An 18,395-nucleotide genomic window follows, 5' to 3' on the forward strand; every position below is an offset into this window, starting at 1 on the left:
TATTTTACTACTTACTCTATGAAAGTAATGCTTAACTTTTTACACTTTGTATCTGAGAAAGTTAAGCTTTTTTGTGATCAGAGATAATGGGAACTACAGATGCTGGAGAATCCAAGATAACAGTGTGGGGCTGGATGAACACAGCAGGCCAAGCAGCATCTTAGGAGCACAAAAGCTGACGTTTCAGGCGAAACGTCAGCTTTTGTGCTCCTAAGATGCTGCTTGGCCTGCTGTGTTCATCCAGCCCCACACTTTGTTACCTTAGTAAGTTCTTTGTACCCAAGATGGTACTGTGTGGCAACTTTATACACTTTCCACTGTATGCCTGCACTTCTGTAGTTGAGTACACATGACAATAAAAATCTAAAATCAGTCCCACCAACTCTCGTGCAACTTAGATGAAACCGAGGAATAGAAAAGCCAGACAGGAGAGAGCATGTAGGCTTTGAAGAGATAGTCTGAATTCCATGTCAGTGGTATTTATTCAAAATAAGAGGTGGATACTATTGATCGGTACAACTAGACTGATACATCTAGCTGAATCCTGAAAGTTTGGACAACTGAATGATGATCATGTCAGAAAGGACTGTTTTAGGTAGAAAAGATTCTACTGTCAATAGAGTGGGAGAACAGATGAGACTTTGCATTAAGCCAAGAGATATTTCGAGGGAGAATTATTTGCAGAGAAACCAGTAGGAAGATCAGGGCCAGGACATGAATTTTATGTTGGATGTCTCACAAAAAAAAAGGAAGTATGGCCAGGATAGAAAAATAAGTTTTTAACCGAAAGAAGCTGAAACTCTTTTCATGCAAGTGTTTAGCAAGAAAGAAGGAAAGCAGGAAAGGCAGCTCTGGGAAGATTTCAGCTAATTCTGACAAATCTCTTTACACTTTGCAACGAATTGGTGTTGTCAGGGCTAAAGGTGATCATTTGTGACTATTAGAATAATGACAGCAGAAGAAAACATTTACTTCACATTAAAATGACAGACACTGATGCTTCATGAAACATCATGAGCTTTGTAGATGTGTACAATATTGCTCAAAATGGTAACAAGAATTAAATCCATTGAGAGCAAGGTTGAAGCCACATGATCAAATAACACTCATGCCAAGATGACAAATTAAGTAGAGAATAAGCATCTGCAGTTCCAGATTGTATGATGTGAAGCAAAATACACTTATTGCAGCTGCAACATGTCTAAACCTTCCAATATCTCAAACTTCCAGCATTTTGCAGGCCCCTCAGCCACTGATTGCTGAACCAATCCCAAAATAAATTACAATTTTGTTTTTAAAGCAGATTTTGGATGTCTTCCTGATGAATAGCAAAGTAGATGAAAGAGGAGATCATCTCAACATCGGAATGGCAGCTGCCCTAAAATCCCCCCTGAAAGATTAGATTGAAGAGCTGGAAATGAAAGGAGTCACCAAGAAAGTGACAGTTCCTACACCCTAGTTTAGCAGTGAAAAAACCTGGAAAACAGATCAGACATAGTTTCAAAATATCCCCGTAAAGCTTTGAAGAGATTGCATTACTCAATACAAGCCAAAGAAAGTCTGCCACAACTTCATGTGGCAAAAATATTTATTAGCCTTAATGCAAACGATGATTACTGGCAAGTGAAACTGGATGAAAGCAACTGTTTTAAACAGAGAGATGTAGTTGTGCACGTAATTTGGCATTTCCACTGGTCCAGAAGAAATTAATTTGTACTGTCTGGATTCATTCTAAGTGGAAGCTACTGTGAATGATCTGCTAATCTATGGATGCAGAGAAACAGTGGAAGAAACCAGTGCAGACCACAATCAGAATCTGCTGAGACTTGCTAGATAGAGCTTGACATGCAAGCTTCTAGCTCACCAAGAAAAAGATGCAACTAAAGATACCCAAAATCAAGTACATAGGTCATATACTGACAAAAAAAAGACTTTCCCTGCATTCTGTCAGAATGCAGTTCTATAGCAAAGATGCAGTGACCAGTAGACGGGAAAGTAGTATAATATGTTGGATTCATAAATAATTTAAATTACTTGTTGCCTAATACTTGTCATCAGAATGTGAATATCTATGCAAACTCACTGCTAAGGATATGCAGTAGTATTTAGCAAAACACGTTAACCAGCTTTTACTTTACTGAAACAATTGTGATGATTTGAAGCAACTTTTATTCAGCTAGGACATCACTGCATTTGCGTCCAGAGCATTAACACAAACTGAATGATGCTGTTATATTAAATATTGTCTTTGCTCGTCAGCATTTCAATCAATACCTCTTTGGGAGAGACAAAATGACAGAGGAGTTTGACAACAGGCCATGTCAAAGTGTCACCATACTGCACCAAAGCATCTGGAAAGAATGTTATTTTGTTTGCAGAGATGTCATCTTGATGTTAAATGCAAGCACAAAAAACAGACAAACATTGCAAATATGCTGTCAACAGCAACACTCAGTTTGAATAAAGTTGAGGCTGTGAATTCAGTGTGAAGGCCAGCAGATACAAGAAGCAACATGCTGTAGAAGTTAGCAACCTGGCAGAGACATTGACTATAAAAGGCAAGTGTCTTGGTCAAATCAAGCAAATCTCCAAGTGCTACAGGAAATACGGATGAAAGGATGGTCTGAAAGCATCAAGAAAATTTACTGTTGTTGAGAGAGAGTAAAGAAGACAAGAAGAGATGAAGTGATGGCCCAAATTGGGAGGGGTCATTATCCCTAGGAGGATGAGGAAAGGCATACTGAAGTGTGTCCACATAAGCCATCAATTAATTGAGTTCCACCTGAAGATGACAGAAATGGTCTACTGGCCAACTATGAGCAATGGGTTAAAAGACCACACCAGCGAATGCAGTGCTTGTAACAAATACCAAGCAAAGCTAGCACCATGTATGGCAAATGACATTCTTGACAAACTACAAATGAAGCTGCAAGTAGATTTTGTCATGTTTGCTTGAACCTGATTATCATATCACTGTTGGTTATATTCTGACAATTGGGAGTTGAATCAGCTAACAGCAACAATTACCAGTAAGGTGGAAGAATTTGCGCAAACACATTTCAGTTGTTACAGCATTCCACAAATGATGACAATTAATTTGCACTGTCTGGATTAATTCTAAGTGGAAGCTACTGTGAATGATCTGCTAATCTATGGATGCAGAGAAACAGAGGAAGAAAATATTGCAGACCATAGTCGTGAATGAAGAATTCCACCACCTCATACAAGTTTGGGAAATTAAACGTCATACAACACTTCCATACTATCCCCTGTCAAATGGTAATTCTGAGGCAGCAGTGGAATTCATCAAAGGGATCATAATGAGATGAAGCAATCCACAGTGTTTTAACTTTATGAAAAATGGGCAGGTAAGTAGAACTGAAGTCATGACAAGATCAATCATCATCTATCGGAAGGTGCAGGAGGCTCAAGAGGCTGAACTGCCTACTTGTGCTCCATGTTCTTAGGAACAAGGCAATCCTCAAGTGGAAAAATATACCTCCTTTCCTAAAGGCATGGGAAATAGTTCAGGTCAAAGACAGATGTCAAGTGGCACCCAAATAATTCTTAGAGCAAGAAGAACTCCTGAACTAAACAGGCAAGAATGACAATATCAAGGGGTACTGACACAATGCCAAATTTCACTTTGATAAAATTGCGAAGACATTGGCAAAACTGATCATTTGAGAGAAACTCAAGAGTGCAAATATTCAATGCTGTCAATGAAACTCGGCCAGCGTGGAAATGTGGAATCTGCATTGAGCTGTCATTACCTTGGTCATATCCAGTTGTACAGAACCATCACGTAGCATTGTTCTAATTGCCAATATCTACATACCATGAGATAAGCTGCTGAGATAGGACTTAGATGCACTGCAGGCAGCAGATCAGGAAGGTGTGATTTTACAGAACACACAATGACCATCAATCCTTGAGATATGCCACTCTCCAACAATGGAAAAAGATCAGGTTACCATGGCAATAGCACTCACTACAAGAATAACAATCCCTGAGAAAGAACATCACCCCAGGAATGAGCAAGTTCCAGAGGAAAAGCCAGCGACATATTAGCAGAATGTTGGGATACCTATACAATTTAAAGATTACGTATGCAGTAAAGTAAAACACTGCTTGTTAATGAATGATCCATTTTGTCACCATGTATATTGGGTAACTTTAGTAAATTGTAACTGCAGATGATAGTACATGCATTTTCTTTTAATGAATGTGGAATATTTGATGAAATGCCATTATACTTGGTCTACAGGCTGGCTTGCCATAGTGATGTGACCACTTGCCAGCTGTAAATGCTTGGTTGGGCAGCATATGGAAGCTATTAAATACACACCGTTTGAATGAGGCTTCTCGCATTAAACGTTGCATGGGCCATGTCTCTAACTGCTAAAAAAATTGTGCATTTGCACAGATAATATTTAACAGATCAGCATAGGAGAGATTATGTAAATTCAGTTACTGCAGAATTCACATTTATGTACGAGTGTGAAGTATTATTTCTGCTGCTTGTTGCTGATTTTTATTTCTTGCAATGTGATGGGAAAATTCCAGTTTTCCGGTAGCTAATTTTACAACCATTTTTATTGTTTCCCTAATTCATCCATGTACATCTTCCACAGTTTGACCCTCCCAGTTTTTGTAATTCAACAAGTGTTTTGGATTTTTAAAAAAAATTTTCACTAAATAGTTCACATATTTCAATTCCAATGATGAATCCACACCACTTAATTTACTTCAATGTTACTTTCTCACTGATAAACCAATTATTTTTCCAGCTTGAGATTTAATATTGCAACCAAAAATTTGACATTCAATGTAAATTTTTTTTGAATTGTGTACTCTTTTCATTTCCTGTTGTCTTTGACATGGTTGACCAGACCATCTTCATCCAATGCCTCTCCTCTGTTGTCCAGCTGTGGGATTGCACTCATCTTGTTTCCTTCTCAGTCACAGCGACAGATTCATCTATCATGGTCTTCTCTTCCTCCTTCCACAGCATCACCTTGATACTTGTATAAGCTACACCTGTATCTAATCTATGCACTGTCCCTCAGTAACATCTCAAAATTTATCAAGTTCCACATGCATCGAAGTTCTATCTCACCATCACTTTTCCTGACCTTTCCATAGCCTCTAAACTGTCAGCTAGTCCAATGTCCAATACTAGATAAAAATAAATTTCCTCCAACTAAACATTGGGAAAACTAATGATCTATTCCTTAGTCAATGAAAAACATCCCACTCCCTGAGAACAGTCCTAGGTAAAATCAGACTGTTTGCAACCTTGTTGTCAGATTATGACCTGAAGATATGCTGCTGTTTGTGTCATCACACAAAGTGATCTGGACGGCCTCAAACAAGTGTTGAAGATTTTGCGCTTGCAACTGAGGGACTCACATCTGTTTTAGTTGCAAGCTTTTAATGTTAAGTTTTTCACTTGTATATATCAGGGCATGGACTCCAGCACAGAATCAGCAATATACTGCCCCAGATGAATGCTTTGGCTCCCATGCTGTGCTTGAAATGTAGATATGGTGTCACTGAATTTCTACATTTATAGACTTTGCATACAAAATCTTCAAAATGAATGGTTTTCAGAGCTTAATATTCACAAATAAATTGTTTATTAAAAATACTTCGTTATAATACTATACTATAATACTATACTGTGCTAGTAAGCACAGAAATGTGTAGATAAGATTGCAATTTTAAGATCACATGCTCCCTGAAACAAAGATTGGAAAAAGAATTCCCACTATTAATTTCATTGTACATCACTGTTTTATTGTCAATGAACATGAAACTACTACATTGTTCCCTTTTAAACTGTGGGTTAACCATGTCAAAACAAAGAGAAGTTGACCAAAATTGAAAAATCTGTACAAAAGTATAAATGCCATGTATGGTAATGATATGCATGCTCCTTACAGAAGAGAAATGGGGAGGTAGAAGATTCCTGTGTATAAGGTTTTAAACAAATATTAGTCTAGTTACATCAGGAAACCTTTTCCTGAAAAAGGCACTCGCATTTGGTTGTTGACATTACACAGCAAATTTAATATTGTCAATAGCAAACAAATATTCGCCTTTTCCCCACCACTATAGAAAATAGAAATAATATATGGGCGAGATGATGAAAAACTTGTCATAAAAATTCACATTCTTGCAGATAGCTTCTTCAGAACTTGACTTCCACAAATGACATCACAAAGAGATGAGGATATTCCTGACACACTGGATAACTTGCACATGGCAGCTTTATAAAAGATTACCCACGTTAGTGACAAAATTGTTTCAGTTCTAAGGTTGCAACTTTTTTTCTTAAAAATGGTCTTTTACAGAACACATTTGAGTACATAACCCATTGAAACCACAATCAACAGTTCAAATGGAATCCAGAAACTAATTTTTCAGATCCTGTTCTTCTCACTTGCCCCGGTTGACCAATGAATTGTGATTGATAATGTGGAAGAAAAATTTTTAAGTGTATAACAGGAAAGTTCATATTATCAAATAAAGCAACATACATCATTAACTAGGGCATTATTTGTACACAGTGAATGCATTTTATAAAGTCAAGATTCAGTAAAAATTACAACTCTCACCAGCTTTGCAGTGCTTGTGTTTTTTTTATCTTGAAACTACTGAGCTGATTGAATTATAAGAGGTTCCTCCATTGCAACTGGATATGTAGGTTTCATGCCCATTGGTATCTAAGTTAACTTTGAAAATGGCTGAAGCCTTTAAAAGAAAGTCTGCAGCATCACGACGCCCCAACCCTCTTAGTTTTGACATTAAAAGCCCTACAGAATTCTCTGGTGAAGCTGCCCACTCAGTCAATACAGCACCAGTTGGACTTGTAGAAAATTTCTCATCTTTTAAAATTCCATTCTGAGCATTGAGTTTTGCAACAAGGTCAACAAGTCCTAAGTTTGTAGCCAAAAGGCACCAGTCTTTACCCATGGGATCAGGGGGATCCAGTAAGCGGCTAAGTTTCCGTCTTGCAAGAAGATTTAGTTCTGATACAGGAATATCCATTCCCAGGTTTCCTTGGGAATAGATATCGTGGCAACCAAAGCACAGAATGCTGCTGAAACTCTCCTTGTATCCACCTATGGTATTGGTGAGCGAAGTCTCTTTCTGAGCTTGTGCTCTGACGAAGTCTCTAGGCTGGTAAACCATAACTGGTTCACTGTGCTCCCTAAGCTGCTGAGGGCTCAAGTAATGCTTGACAGTTAGGAGTCCAGGCAAAGTAGTTGCCATTAGATTATCAATGACACTACAAATGGAATCGAGAAGCATAAAACATCTTATTTTTTCAGTTTCTGACCCTCTGACTTGTACTTCCATACCCTGCCCATGGTTGACCAGCAACACCAAGACTTCAGTTCCTTTGTTGGATATTTTTGATCCATTAGTCCACAACCTTACATCTAGCTCTCCTTCAGAGTTCTGCTGATGTATCCATCTACAGAGGTTCACCTGCACTTTGTGGAAAATACCACAGGGATATGGGGTATGATGTTCAACAGGCACAAAACGGACCCCTCCATAAACCATCATTTCATCATCTTCATCAGTCCAGGATCTATGCAGACCATCTACTTTAATTAAAGCAGGAATATCTACCATTGAGCCGGTCATTAAATCCCGAGCACAGATATCCATTGCATCTAGAATTTGCAGCAATTCTTCTACATCCTTCTCTGATACTAGGCACAGGATGTCATCTATTGTGTACCGGCCCCTATAGTGATGTAAAGCCTTATGACTTTCATTGGACAAGAGTCTTCCCAATACATTGGAACATAGCCACCGAGGATCCAGGAGCACCACGTCTTGGATAGTTTCACTTTGTAAAATATTGATCTGTGAGGGGAAAAAGACAGAGGGGAGGATATTAGTGTATATTAATCTTAGCTCCAGCAATAAATCATTCTTATTATTTGAATTTAATATTTATTTTAATTTCATGTCTCTTATCAAAGGTCAAAGAAAATATCCCAACCAAATCAATCTGTTGATGAAGTGCACAGTTTGAACTTGTTTTATTTGAATAGCTAAGAACATTGTGCATACATTAAATTTGCTTAGATTACTTGTACTTCAAGGGTGATCAACTGCATACAAATAATTTTGGGACACTCAAATTATACTAAAAAAAATTACGAATGCAAGTATTCCTTTATGTTCCTCTTTTTACCACTTGCATTTAAAAAGAGTTTAATTAGACACACCCTATGGAAAATAAAATGGAACATACAAAGCAATAAGATAATTGATGAGGGCTACATAGAACAAATTAAGTATATATGAATGGAAAACAGTATGAGTAGATTAGTCAAGTCAAATCACATGACATAAAGGTAAACAGCTGAAGGCCATAATGACAGTGTAATAGATTAGGTGGTATTAGATGGTACTAAGTGGTACTGGAACAATGGGAGCACAGTATGATTAGGATAGTAATATCATGTGACATGTAATCAAATCTTGAAGGCCATGATAACCTAATGTAATAGATTAGGTGCAAAGGTGGAGACCATTGCGGCAGACAATAATCATAGTCTAATAAGTTGAGAAATCATTGTAGCAGAGATAATTCAGAAGACGAATAGCTTTAGAGGGATAACACGAACTAACACTATTGATTTACTGAGAGGTGGGTTGATATCTCGATGGCAGTAGGAGATGAAGAGGTTGAGGGAGGGTAGGAGGCCTGGGAGCGGTGTCCAGGAGGAGGACTTGTGTTGGAGGCGGGTGATTGATTTACTGCATGGCTTAGAGAGATAACACTAGTTAACACAATTGGTTATGCTGATAATCTGAGAAAGGGCATGATAACTGAAAAACTGAAAAGGTATAAAAAAAAACAAGCCCCGAGGATTGGGGGCGATCGGGAAACTAGTTTCTGATTGTCGCTTTTGTTTGCAAATAAAAGTTTAACTTCTTGGGGAATTCTCTACGTCTCCTGGTGATTCTCCATGACAACCCCTGCAACAGGTGGGACTTGAACCCAAACCCTGTGGCTCAGAGGGATGGACACTACCACTGACCCTTCAGAACCTGCTTCATACTTACTCCAAATCAAGCCGTTCATGGATATTATTACACATCTCTGGAGCACGAAGAATTCGAAACAAGGCCTCCACAACCCACAGGAGGGCACTACCACTGTGCAATGAGGTCCCTTTGAGTTAGCTTTACTTTTTTTTCTATTTTTTATATCCAGAAGTGCTATCATCCACAACTAAATCACCATGACTTTTTAACTACTAACCACCACCACCCACAAAGCCAATTAGATATTTAAACCTAAGCTCATTTTGGGCAATGCAAACTATCAAAAGAAGGGACAGCAAGAAACAATATGTCTTTTATTTAATATTCAGAAGTGCTATCACACATCTGAGTGACTTTCCCACCAAAGTCACTACAATTTTTTTTCTTGTTCTCCCCAACTACTTTTGACTCCGAGTAATTATCCCTGTAGCCAATAAAGTATTTACAAACAAAGGCCAATTTGGGCAAACCATCAAAAGATCTTAGAATTTAGAATGTACAAAATATGATCTTGAACATGAAACAAAGTGCATGTTTTCCACCTGTGAGATGAATCCTTAAATTTATCAAATACAAGAATTGAACTGGAATGTCAGATTTGCTTAACGAGAAGGTTGTGACTTGGAAGAGTCACAAGGTGGAGGTGGGCAGTTTACACAACCTGAATACTGCAACACCTGCTATATATCCATTGGCTACATTCAGTAATCTGGTTGGAAAGTACTGGCGAAACAAGGGATTGTACCTTCTGTGTTAAAGCTCCACAAAAACAAGAAATATACAGAATGGCCTAATTGAATGTTCAATACAAACGCTGAGTGCTGCGATTACTAAATGACTAGTTAGTATTGGAAAGTCTTTGTAACTATTTTGGGTTCTTAAAGGTCAGCTTGACAATTAGATATACAGTAAGGTGTCCACAGCAAAGGCCCATGTAGGAGCAAATTACTACAAATACTGGAATATGTACTGAAAACAAAAAGTGCTGGAAATCACAGCGAGTCAGGCAGCATCGATGCAGAGAGAGCAAGCTAACGTTGAATCTAGATCCTCTGATACGGATATAGTCTGAACCAGTGAAGAACAATCACCTAACTACTCCCTTTATCTTGGTCCTAAATGCCCAGGCACCATAAGTGTACATCGAAATACTTCTTAAATATTACCATGGTTTCTATCTCTACCACCCTGATAGGCAGTGAATTCCAGATTCCCACCATCCTCTGGGTAGAAATGTTTTCCTCACATTCCTTTTAAACTTCCTGTCCCTTGCCTTAAATCTATGCCCTTTGGTCATTGATCTTTCCACCATAACTCATTGATCCCTCTACCATACAAATACTTTGTGATTTGACTCAATAGGCCAGATCTTGATGTTGTATGCTAATGAAAAATGGGTGACCAGTCAGCAGCCCATTTTCTACCTTTTCAATATTATTAAAGTGTGAAGCTTTGATTAAAGGGGACAGAAAGAATAACTGTTGTTTCATATGCATTAAAACTAGGCAATGATAATAAACAAATTTGCTGGTTCCAGTAAAGGAAAGGATGTACCGTCACATTTTTCTTTTATTTGCAATGTTGTCTCCAGTTACAATTGTTTTCTCTTAAAACCTCTGGGTATGCGTTGTACAGGATCAGTCAGCAAACACTTTTTCATCTGGTACTGGAACATCCACATATTGTTGTGCTGTTTTCAGTTATAATATGTGCTAGGATGTCATCCGCAAAACAAATGCAACAAGTTCTAACTTTATTGGCTTTACTCTGGAACTTAACCATAGCTCACAAAGTACTATTCAGCATCTCTGTCCACTGGAGACACAAACCGGTCATGTACTTTGAGGGGCAAGACAACAGGCCTTTACAAACTATTACAACTGGTATAGGGATTGACATCACTCCAATGGCATCATCTTGCACATACAGCACTGAGCTAACCGACCACCACGTTTGGAGCCCAGAACCATAACTAAGTCCTGATCCTCAATCAGTAGCAAGCTGTTATTTGAATAGTTTGCACCTGAAAATGCAGAACAGCTGCAGTTCTTGAAAGAAAAATGTTATGCCTGTGGTTTGAGTTTTGGGTCAAGCTTGCAAACTAAATATTTCAATGTAATTTTGTTCCATTTAACAGTGTGCAACAGGAAGAGAGATATACACCAAGGACTCTTGTAACAAAACTGTACCAGCATTGCAAAAAGTGGGAGTTGTTTTTGCAGTAGCTTATTAGATCATAAACACAAAACAACAAATGTGCAGCTGAACTTGGTTAAAGACAGTGGAGTTATTGATGAGACATTTAGATGATTAGCTACAGAAATGAAATCCTGGTGGTTTGAAACAAATCATCTGAAATATTAAAACTTGCTTTATTTTTGTGTAGGCTTTCTTTAGGCTCACAGGTGTTAATTAATCAAAGCCAGGATATACTAGATACAGAAGTTTTAAAAAATTGCTGACTGTCAGCTTTCACTTAAGTTTGAATGGCAACCTGAAAAACTAAAAACTAGAACTAAATAAATAGAAATGATTGCATTTTAAAAAAGTGATGTACATTTATATAATCTCTTTTTGCCTTTCGGCTTGCAGTACGATTTTGAAATATTTTCTGAAATAACGTAGGACAATTGGGCAGGACGGTGACTCAATTGCTTCAAAGCACCAGGGACCCGGGTATGATTCCACCCTTGGGTGCCTGTCTGCGTGGAGTTTGCACATTGTCCCCGGAACTGCATGGGTTTCCTCTGGGTGCTCCAGTTTCCTCCCATAGTCCAAAGATGTGCAGGTTAGGTGGATTGGCCATGCTAAATTACCCATGGGGGTCAGGGTTGTGCAGCCTAGGTGAATTAGCTAAGGGGAAAGCAGGGTTCCAGAGATAGGGAATATGGTGTGTCTCAGTGGGTTCTCAAGGTGAACGGCCTGCTTTCACACTTATAGGGATTTGATTAATGCAACTGCTGATGTATAAACATGTCGATGTTATTCACAGATAGTACAAAGCCAACACTAATAAAAACATATACCGTTAACTAAAGCAACTCCTTTGAAAACTTGTGTCCAGTTGAGAGGGCAGATAGGACCTGTGATTTAAAGCCTCATCTGAAAGCAGGCATCTCTGAAAGCAGCGCTTCATAGTACTAGACTGAAGTAAAAATCTAGATTACATGCTTAAACGATCTGGTATGGCTTAAACAATCTTCTGATTCTGGGGTGGCAATTCTACCCTTTAACCAACATTTTGGCTCAATGGCAGAATTCTCAAATTCAGAGTTAAAAGTTTGACTAATAATGGTGTTAATTCAAATGATTTGATAGTGTCCTGTTTTCCCAAAATTCTACGCAAAAAAAAAATTTACATATCTAAATTTAGCTCATCCTCTGTCTATATTCACCTCTGCCCTTGTATAAATATACAGCCTTCATTTTAAATTGTGAATTGTTTAGACTAAACCCTTGCGCTGATTGTCTCTGCTCCCCAATAGCATTGATGATCCAAACTTTCTTTCAGAATTTTGGGCTTGCTGAAGAATTTTATATAAAGAATCCTAGGACAGGCCAAGCACAGACAAGCATGGGAATTCCTAAAGGTCTGGTTCTCCACTAAGAAGTCCATCAACAAACACGTAGAACTAGATCATATGTATACACCACTGAGAAGGAAAACCGGAAGTGAGGTAATCAAATCCAATGGACCCCAGAGTTTAAATATCAGGCGGGAAAACACAGCAGTGCTTCATCGGAGGCTGCACTGAAGATGTTACCCAGCATGGTAATGAAATGTCTGCAAACTAACGAACCAGCTCAGCAAGCCAACCAACCTCAACATCCACAATCCGAACTACAATTTTACTCAAGAACCTTAAAAGAATTTTGGATCAAATCTAAGTCCCGTCCCTCACCCCTCCAGCAGATCATTACTTTTCAGCTGAAATAACACTTATTTTAAAGGCTTAGGAAAACTGGTGAGAGGCGTGCAGGTGGCTTTCCTCAGTCAAACTGTACAATGTTCCAAGTATGAAACTATCACCTTTTCCACGCGTGACCAACAAAAACAAAATCTGTTTAATGTTTCCTCCAATAGATCATACTAATAAACGTATTAAACAATAACTGAGAAAAGCAGCTTTCAGAGGTAAGACACTTCACTAGTTGTAACAATGGAAGACGGCATTTGGCAACGTTCCTTCTAAGCTGCATGTTTGAAGGGTTGTGCAGGGCTATCGCTGACCTGATGCTGTTTGCAGCATTGACTTCCGGTTCCAGAAATCACTGCTGTATATAGACTTCGGAGATCTGCACCAAAAATAATAGTAGGAATGTTTTCACTCTATTGAGATTGGCAGTGCAGAGCTCTGTCACACCCTGCTAATTTAATGTCAATTTGCATTATATGGAGGTACCAGTGTTGGACTGGGGTGGACAAGGTCAGAAATCATAACAACAGGTTATGGTCTAACCGGATTATCTGAAAACACAAGCTTTTGGGAGTCTTACTCCTTCTTCAGGTGTTAGTGAGAGCAGTAGTATGATCTTTTACTTATAAATCTTTTGCTTATAAATTGAGACATCTTTTGATTTTTTACTTATAAGTTCTGTGTCTCTATCTTTCTCACTGAGAATCTGAAGGAGGAGTAAGACTCCAAAAGTTGTGTTTTCAAATGAAACTGCATTATGACATTTATGCAGTTCTAACTGAGCTTCTGTCTCAGGAACATGAAGCTTTTTCCTGACTAGTTGGTACTCAGTAACCACAAAACAAAATGAAATGTCAACAGCTTCCAATCTACCAAAAGACTTGAGACCAATCTACATCTAAACGAGCTGCATTTGAGAAATAAACTGAGTGTGACATCCTTTGACATCAAGGGCACATTCAAGTAAATGCAGCAACAAGGAGCCCCAGTAGAAATGGAATCAATGGGTATCAAAAGGCAAACTCTCTGCTAGTTGGAGTCATACCTGACACAGAGGAAGATGGTTGCAGTTGTTGGGAGACCAGTCATCTCGGCTCCAGGATATCTCTGCAAAAGTTCCTCAGGGTGGAGTCCAAGGCTGAACCATCTTTAGCTGCTTCAGCGTTGACCTTCCCTCCACCATAAGGTCAGAAGTGGGGATGTTCGCTGATGATTGCACAATGTTCAGCATCATTTGCGACTCCTCAGATACTGAAACAGTCCATGTTCAAATGCAACAAGATCTGGACAATATCCAAGCTTGAACTGATATGTAGCGAATAACATTTGTGGCATACAAATGCCACAGAATGACCAGCACCAATAAGAGATGATGAAACCACTGCCCCTTGACATTCAATGATGTTACCATCACTGGATCCCCAACTATCAATGTTTTTGGGGTAAGCACTGGCCAGAAACACAGTGGCTACAAGAGCAGGTTAGAGGCAGGGAACACGACAGTGAGTAACCTACCACCTGTTTCTCCAAAGCCTGTCTCCCAACTACAAGGCACAAGTCAGGAGCATGATGAATACTCCCCACTTGCCTGGATGGGTGCAGCTCCAATGGCATTCAAGCTGCTTGACACCATCCAAATCACAGCAGCTTGTTTGGCTGGCACCAAATCAATGAGTGTCTAAAACATGCACAACCTCAGGCAGCTCAGTAGCAGCAGTGTGTACTACTTACATAATGCATTGCAGAAATTCAAAGATCCTTAGACAGCATCTTCGAAACCCACGACCACTTCCATCTAGAAGGATAAGGGCAGCATTTATATGGGAACACCACCATCTGCAAGTTTCCTTCCAAGCCACTCAGCATCCTGACTTGGAAATATATTGCCATTTCCTCATTGTCCTGGGTTAAAGCCCTGGAATTACCTTTCTAAGGCCATATTGGGTCAATCTGCAGCATGTGGACAACAGCAGTTCGAGAAATCAGCTCACCACCACATTCCCCAGGGCAACAAAGGAAGGGCACTAAAGGCCAGCCAGCAACACCAATGTCCCATGAGTGAATTAAAAAAAAATACACCCGCTCTGCTAACTCTGCTCATGTTTTAACAACTGTAACAAATACTACCATAGCTGCTGAGGCAATCCATAACATTCTAAACAAATTCCAGTTTACTCTTAAAAATTAAAATCTCCCCATGTTACCATATAATTTAACAATTCCAGGTTGTAGATCCACATCTTTACCAAAAAATAACTAATCCATTCTTCCTTGGGCAATTTAACAGAATTCCATCTTGGATTTTTGGGCTTACGGGCTGAGTACATTTCCTTATCCCACCTTCAATGGGAGAGGTAAACTCTGCATCACCCAATGAAAGCTCAGATGATTTCTATTTGTTATCAATCTGTTTGTTCCAGACTAACCTTGTTCTGTGATCAGTGTCACAGTCTAATGAAATATAAAGTCAGACAATCATTAAAATTGTAAGACTAAAAAATAAAAATCGAGCACAGCAGGTTAATCAGGAAAGGATATTAATGTCTCTTCATAAATCATAACAGTTAATCACAATTCAGTACAATTTTAATTTCTATCTTTGTCACATAACAATGAAATGTCAATATCATAGAAATAAGTGCAGCTTTACAAGAAGGCCATTTGACATTAGATTGTAATCATTGTTGTGCAATATTTTTGTTTCAATAGCCCAATTTGCCTCCAAAAATTTTGCTTTCCTTTAACTTTGGTCTCTTTTATACCCAAGACCCTTACCCCACTATTTCTGGTATCTTCAGTCAACTAGGATCTGAAATTACCTCCTAGTCCTCTTCATCTTGCTTTCTCTCTTTCTTCCTTAGCAACCAACTCAAAAATTATGTCTCAAACTTAGTCCTACTAATGCCTTCTTGGTTTTGGTACTTTTTTTTGTTAGAAGTACACTTCTGCGAAGTGCATTGGGATAGATTTCTACATTAAAAATGCAGTATAGACAGATATTGCTGGTTTATAATAAATAAGAGTAACTGATCAATACTTTCCAGTATTTCAGATTAAACAATAAAAAAATTCTGGCCACAGTTAGTATCAATGCCATTCTTAGGAGGCACAGCAACATAGAAAATAAAGACGAATAAGCCATTTAGCCCTTCCAGCCTGTTCTGCCATTCAATGTGATCATGGGATGATCATCTAACTCAATACTATGTTGCTGCTTTCTCAACATATCCTTTGAGCTCTTTAGTCCTAGGAATTATACCTACCCCTGGAAAACAAACATTCAATATTTTCATCTTAACCACCTTCTGTGGCTAAGAATTCCACAGGCTCACCATTTTCTGGGTAAAGAAATTTCTCTTTATCCCAGACCCAAATGGACTAACATCATATCTGTAGGCCATGACCCCTGGTTCTGTCCTGCTCAATTACTGAGAACATCCTTCTTGCGTTTACCAATTGAGCACGTTCACAAACCCAATCTCATAAGTGTCACAGTGCAGTACCCCACCGTTTTCACACCAACTCTTGAAATGAGCATTATTACCTCGTGTCAATCTCCTGCAGTCCAGGTCTGAGGAATTCAAATCGGGTGAGCTTGACCTACACAGGAAATCTAGGCACCATCTTCGCAAAGCCATCAGGAAAGCCAAGAAATAATACTAGATTAAACGAGAGTCGCAGGCTAACCACGCATCGATTATGGCAAGGCTTACACGACATAACGAGCCTCAAAGCACGGTCGAGTGGAATCACTGTCAACAATACACACGGATAGGATGTATGACAGTTTGGTATGCAACATAGTTTGGTATGCAACTGCTCTTCCCAAGATGCAAATAAATTAGAGGCTTGTGTACATAGCCAATCCATCATAAAAACCAGCCTTCTTTCCACTGACTTGTCCACACTTTCCTCTGCCTCAGGAAAGCAGCCAACATAATCAAAGACCGTTCCCACCCTGGTTATAATCTTTTCTATTGGGCAGAAGAAACAAAAAGAAACTTTGAAAACACGTACCAATAGATTAGGAGCAGCTCCTTCTCCACTGTTATCAGACTTTGAACTGACCTCTGAAATATTAGAACTGATCTTTCTTTGCACCTTCTCAGTATCTAGAACACCATATTCTGCATTCTGTTCTATTTCCCTGATGTATTTATGTAAGGTATGATTTGTCTGGTTAGCTTGTAAAACAGTATTCTTCACTGTATTTCAGTACGTGATAATAATAAATGAAACATTATCTCTGCACATCATTTCTATCCAAATAATCATCCAATGGCCTTTTGAACGTCTCATTTGAATCTGCCTCCAACACATTTCCAGGCAGTGCATTCCACACCACAACGACTTGCTGTGAGAAGAAGTTTTATCTTGCATCCCATTTGTTCCTTTTGTAAATCATTTTAAAATCAGAGCTCTCTGGTTCTTTAACGTTTTACAAAGCAAAACAATTTCTCCCTATCTTTTCGATCAAGACTGCTCATGATTTTGAAGAACTTCATCAGCTCTCCCTTTAAGTGCCTTGTCTCCAAAGACAGTAGAGCCAACTTCTATCTATCCTCATAACTGACATTTCTCATCCCTGGAGCCATTTGTGAAAATCGCTCTGTACTCTCTACAATGCAATCACATCCTTCCTATAATGTGTCACCCAGAACTGGTTCAACAAGTGTCTTATACAAGTTAGACATCACCGCCTTATTCTTGTACCATATTCCCCGCTAAAAAAACATTATCTGCTTTATTACATGCTCTCTTCACCCGTGCTACCACTTTCAGTGATCTCTGCACATATACACAGATCCTGCAGCCTCTTTAGAATTGAACCTTTTTTTATATTGAATTGCAATGCCAAGTCACTGCAAAGGGACAGAATGGCAGCTACCCTATAGCAAAGATGTTATTGCTTTTATAGCTGAAGGGCAGGACACGATGTGATGTGGTATGATAATGGTGATTTCTGCCAATATCACATTGTAATATTTAAGTTAGCTTTCGTAAAACACAAGGATGAATCGTTAACTGTGTAGTACTGAAGAATTCAATTAACTTTTATTTCAGCTTCCAATATTTAAAATAAACACTACAATCACTTGTATATCTGCATTCAAGCTAAGCAATTTGTATGTACTTTGGCACATTTCTCTCAGTATGTCTTGCTGTAAGCGAAAAGGGCTCAGTGAGTGAGTGACAGAGCTTCAACATAGGTTACATGCCATAACATGGTGTTAGCATGTCCCTTAAAGGTATATCGTACATCTGCTGTGGGACCTAACAATAATGGAGACAAACGCCTCAGCATCAGCTCCCTGTCAACAAAATCAACTTATCTTTCACCTACTGCTGCACTCATTATTAAAAACATTTCAGTATGGAAACTACACTTCAAAGTGGAAA

General features: G+C 38.8%; 1 protein-coding gene across 6 annotated transcripts in view; it reads right to left on the bottom strand.

The window, feature by feature from the left end:
• Positions 1–5,777: 5,777 nt before the first annotated feature.
• dapk1 (death-associated protein kinase 1) overlaps positions 5,778–18,395 on the bottom strand; it is a 224,049-nt gene continuing 211,431 nt past the window's right edge. For all 6 annotated transcript variants that reach the window (XM_048527053.2, XM_048527056.2, XM_048527052.2 and 3 more), the window contains one exon: positions 5,778–7,884. In XM_048527053.2, the coding sequence (XP_048383010.1) occupies positions 6,646–7,884 (1,239 nt within the window). In that variant the 3' untranslated portion in view covers positions 5,778–6,645. The remainder of the gene's footprint in view (positions 7,885–18,395) is intronic.

Source organism: Stegostoma tigrinum, chromosome 3, assembly GCF_030684315.1.
Source record: "Stegostoma tigrinum isolate sSteTig4 chromosome 3, sSteTig4.hap1, whole genome shotgun sequence".
Taxonomy (NCBI): Eukaryota; Metazoa; Chordata; class Chondrichthyes; order Orectolobiformes; family Stegostomatidae; genus Stegostoma; species Stegostoma tigrinum.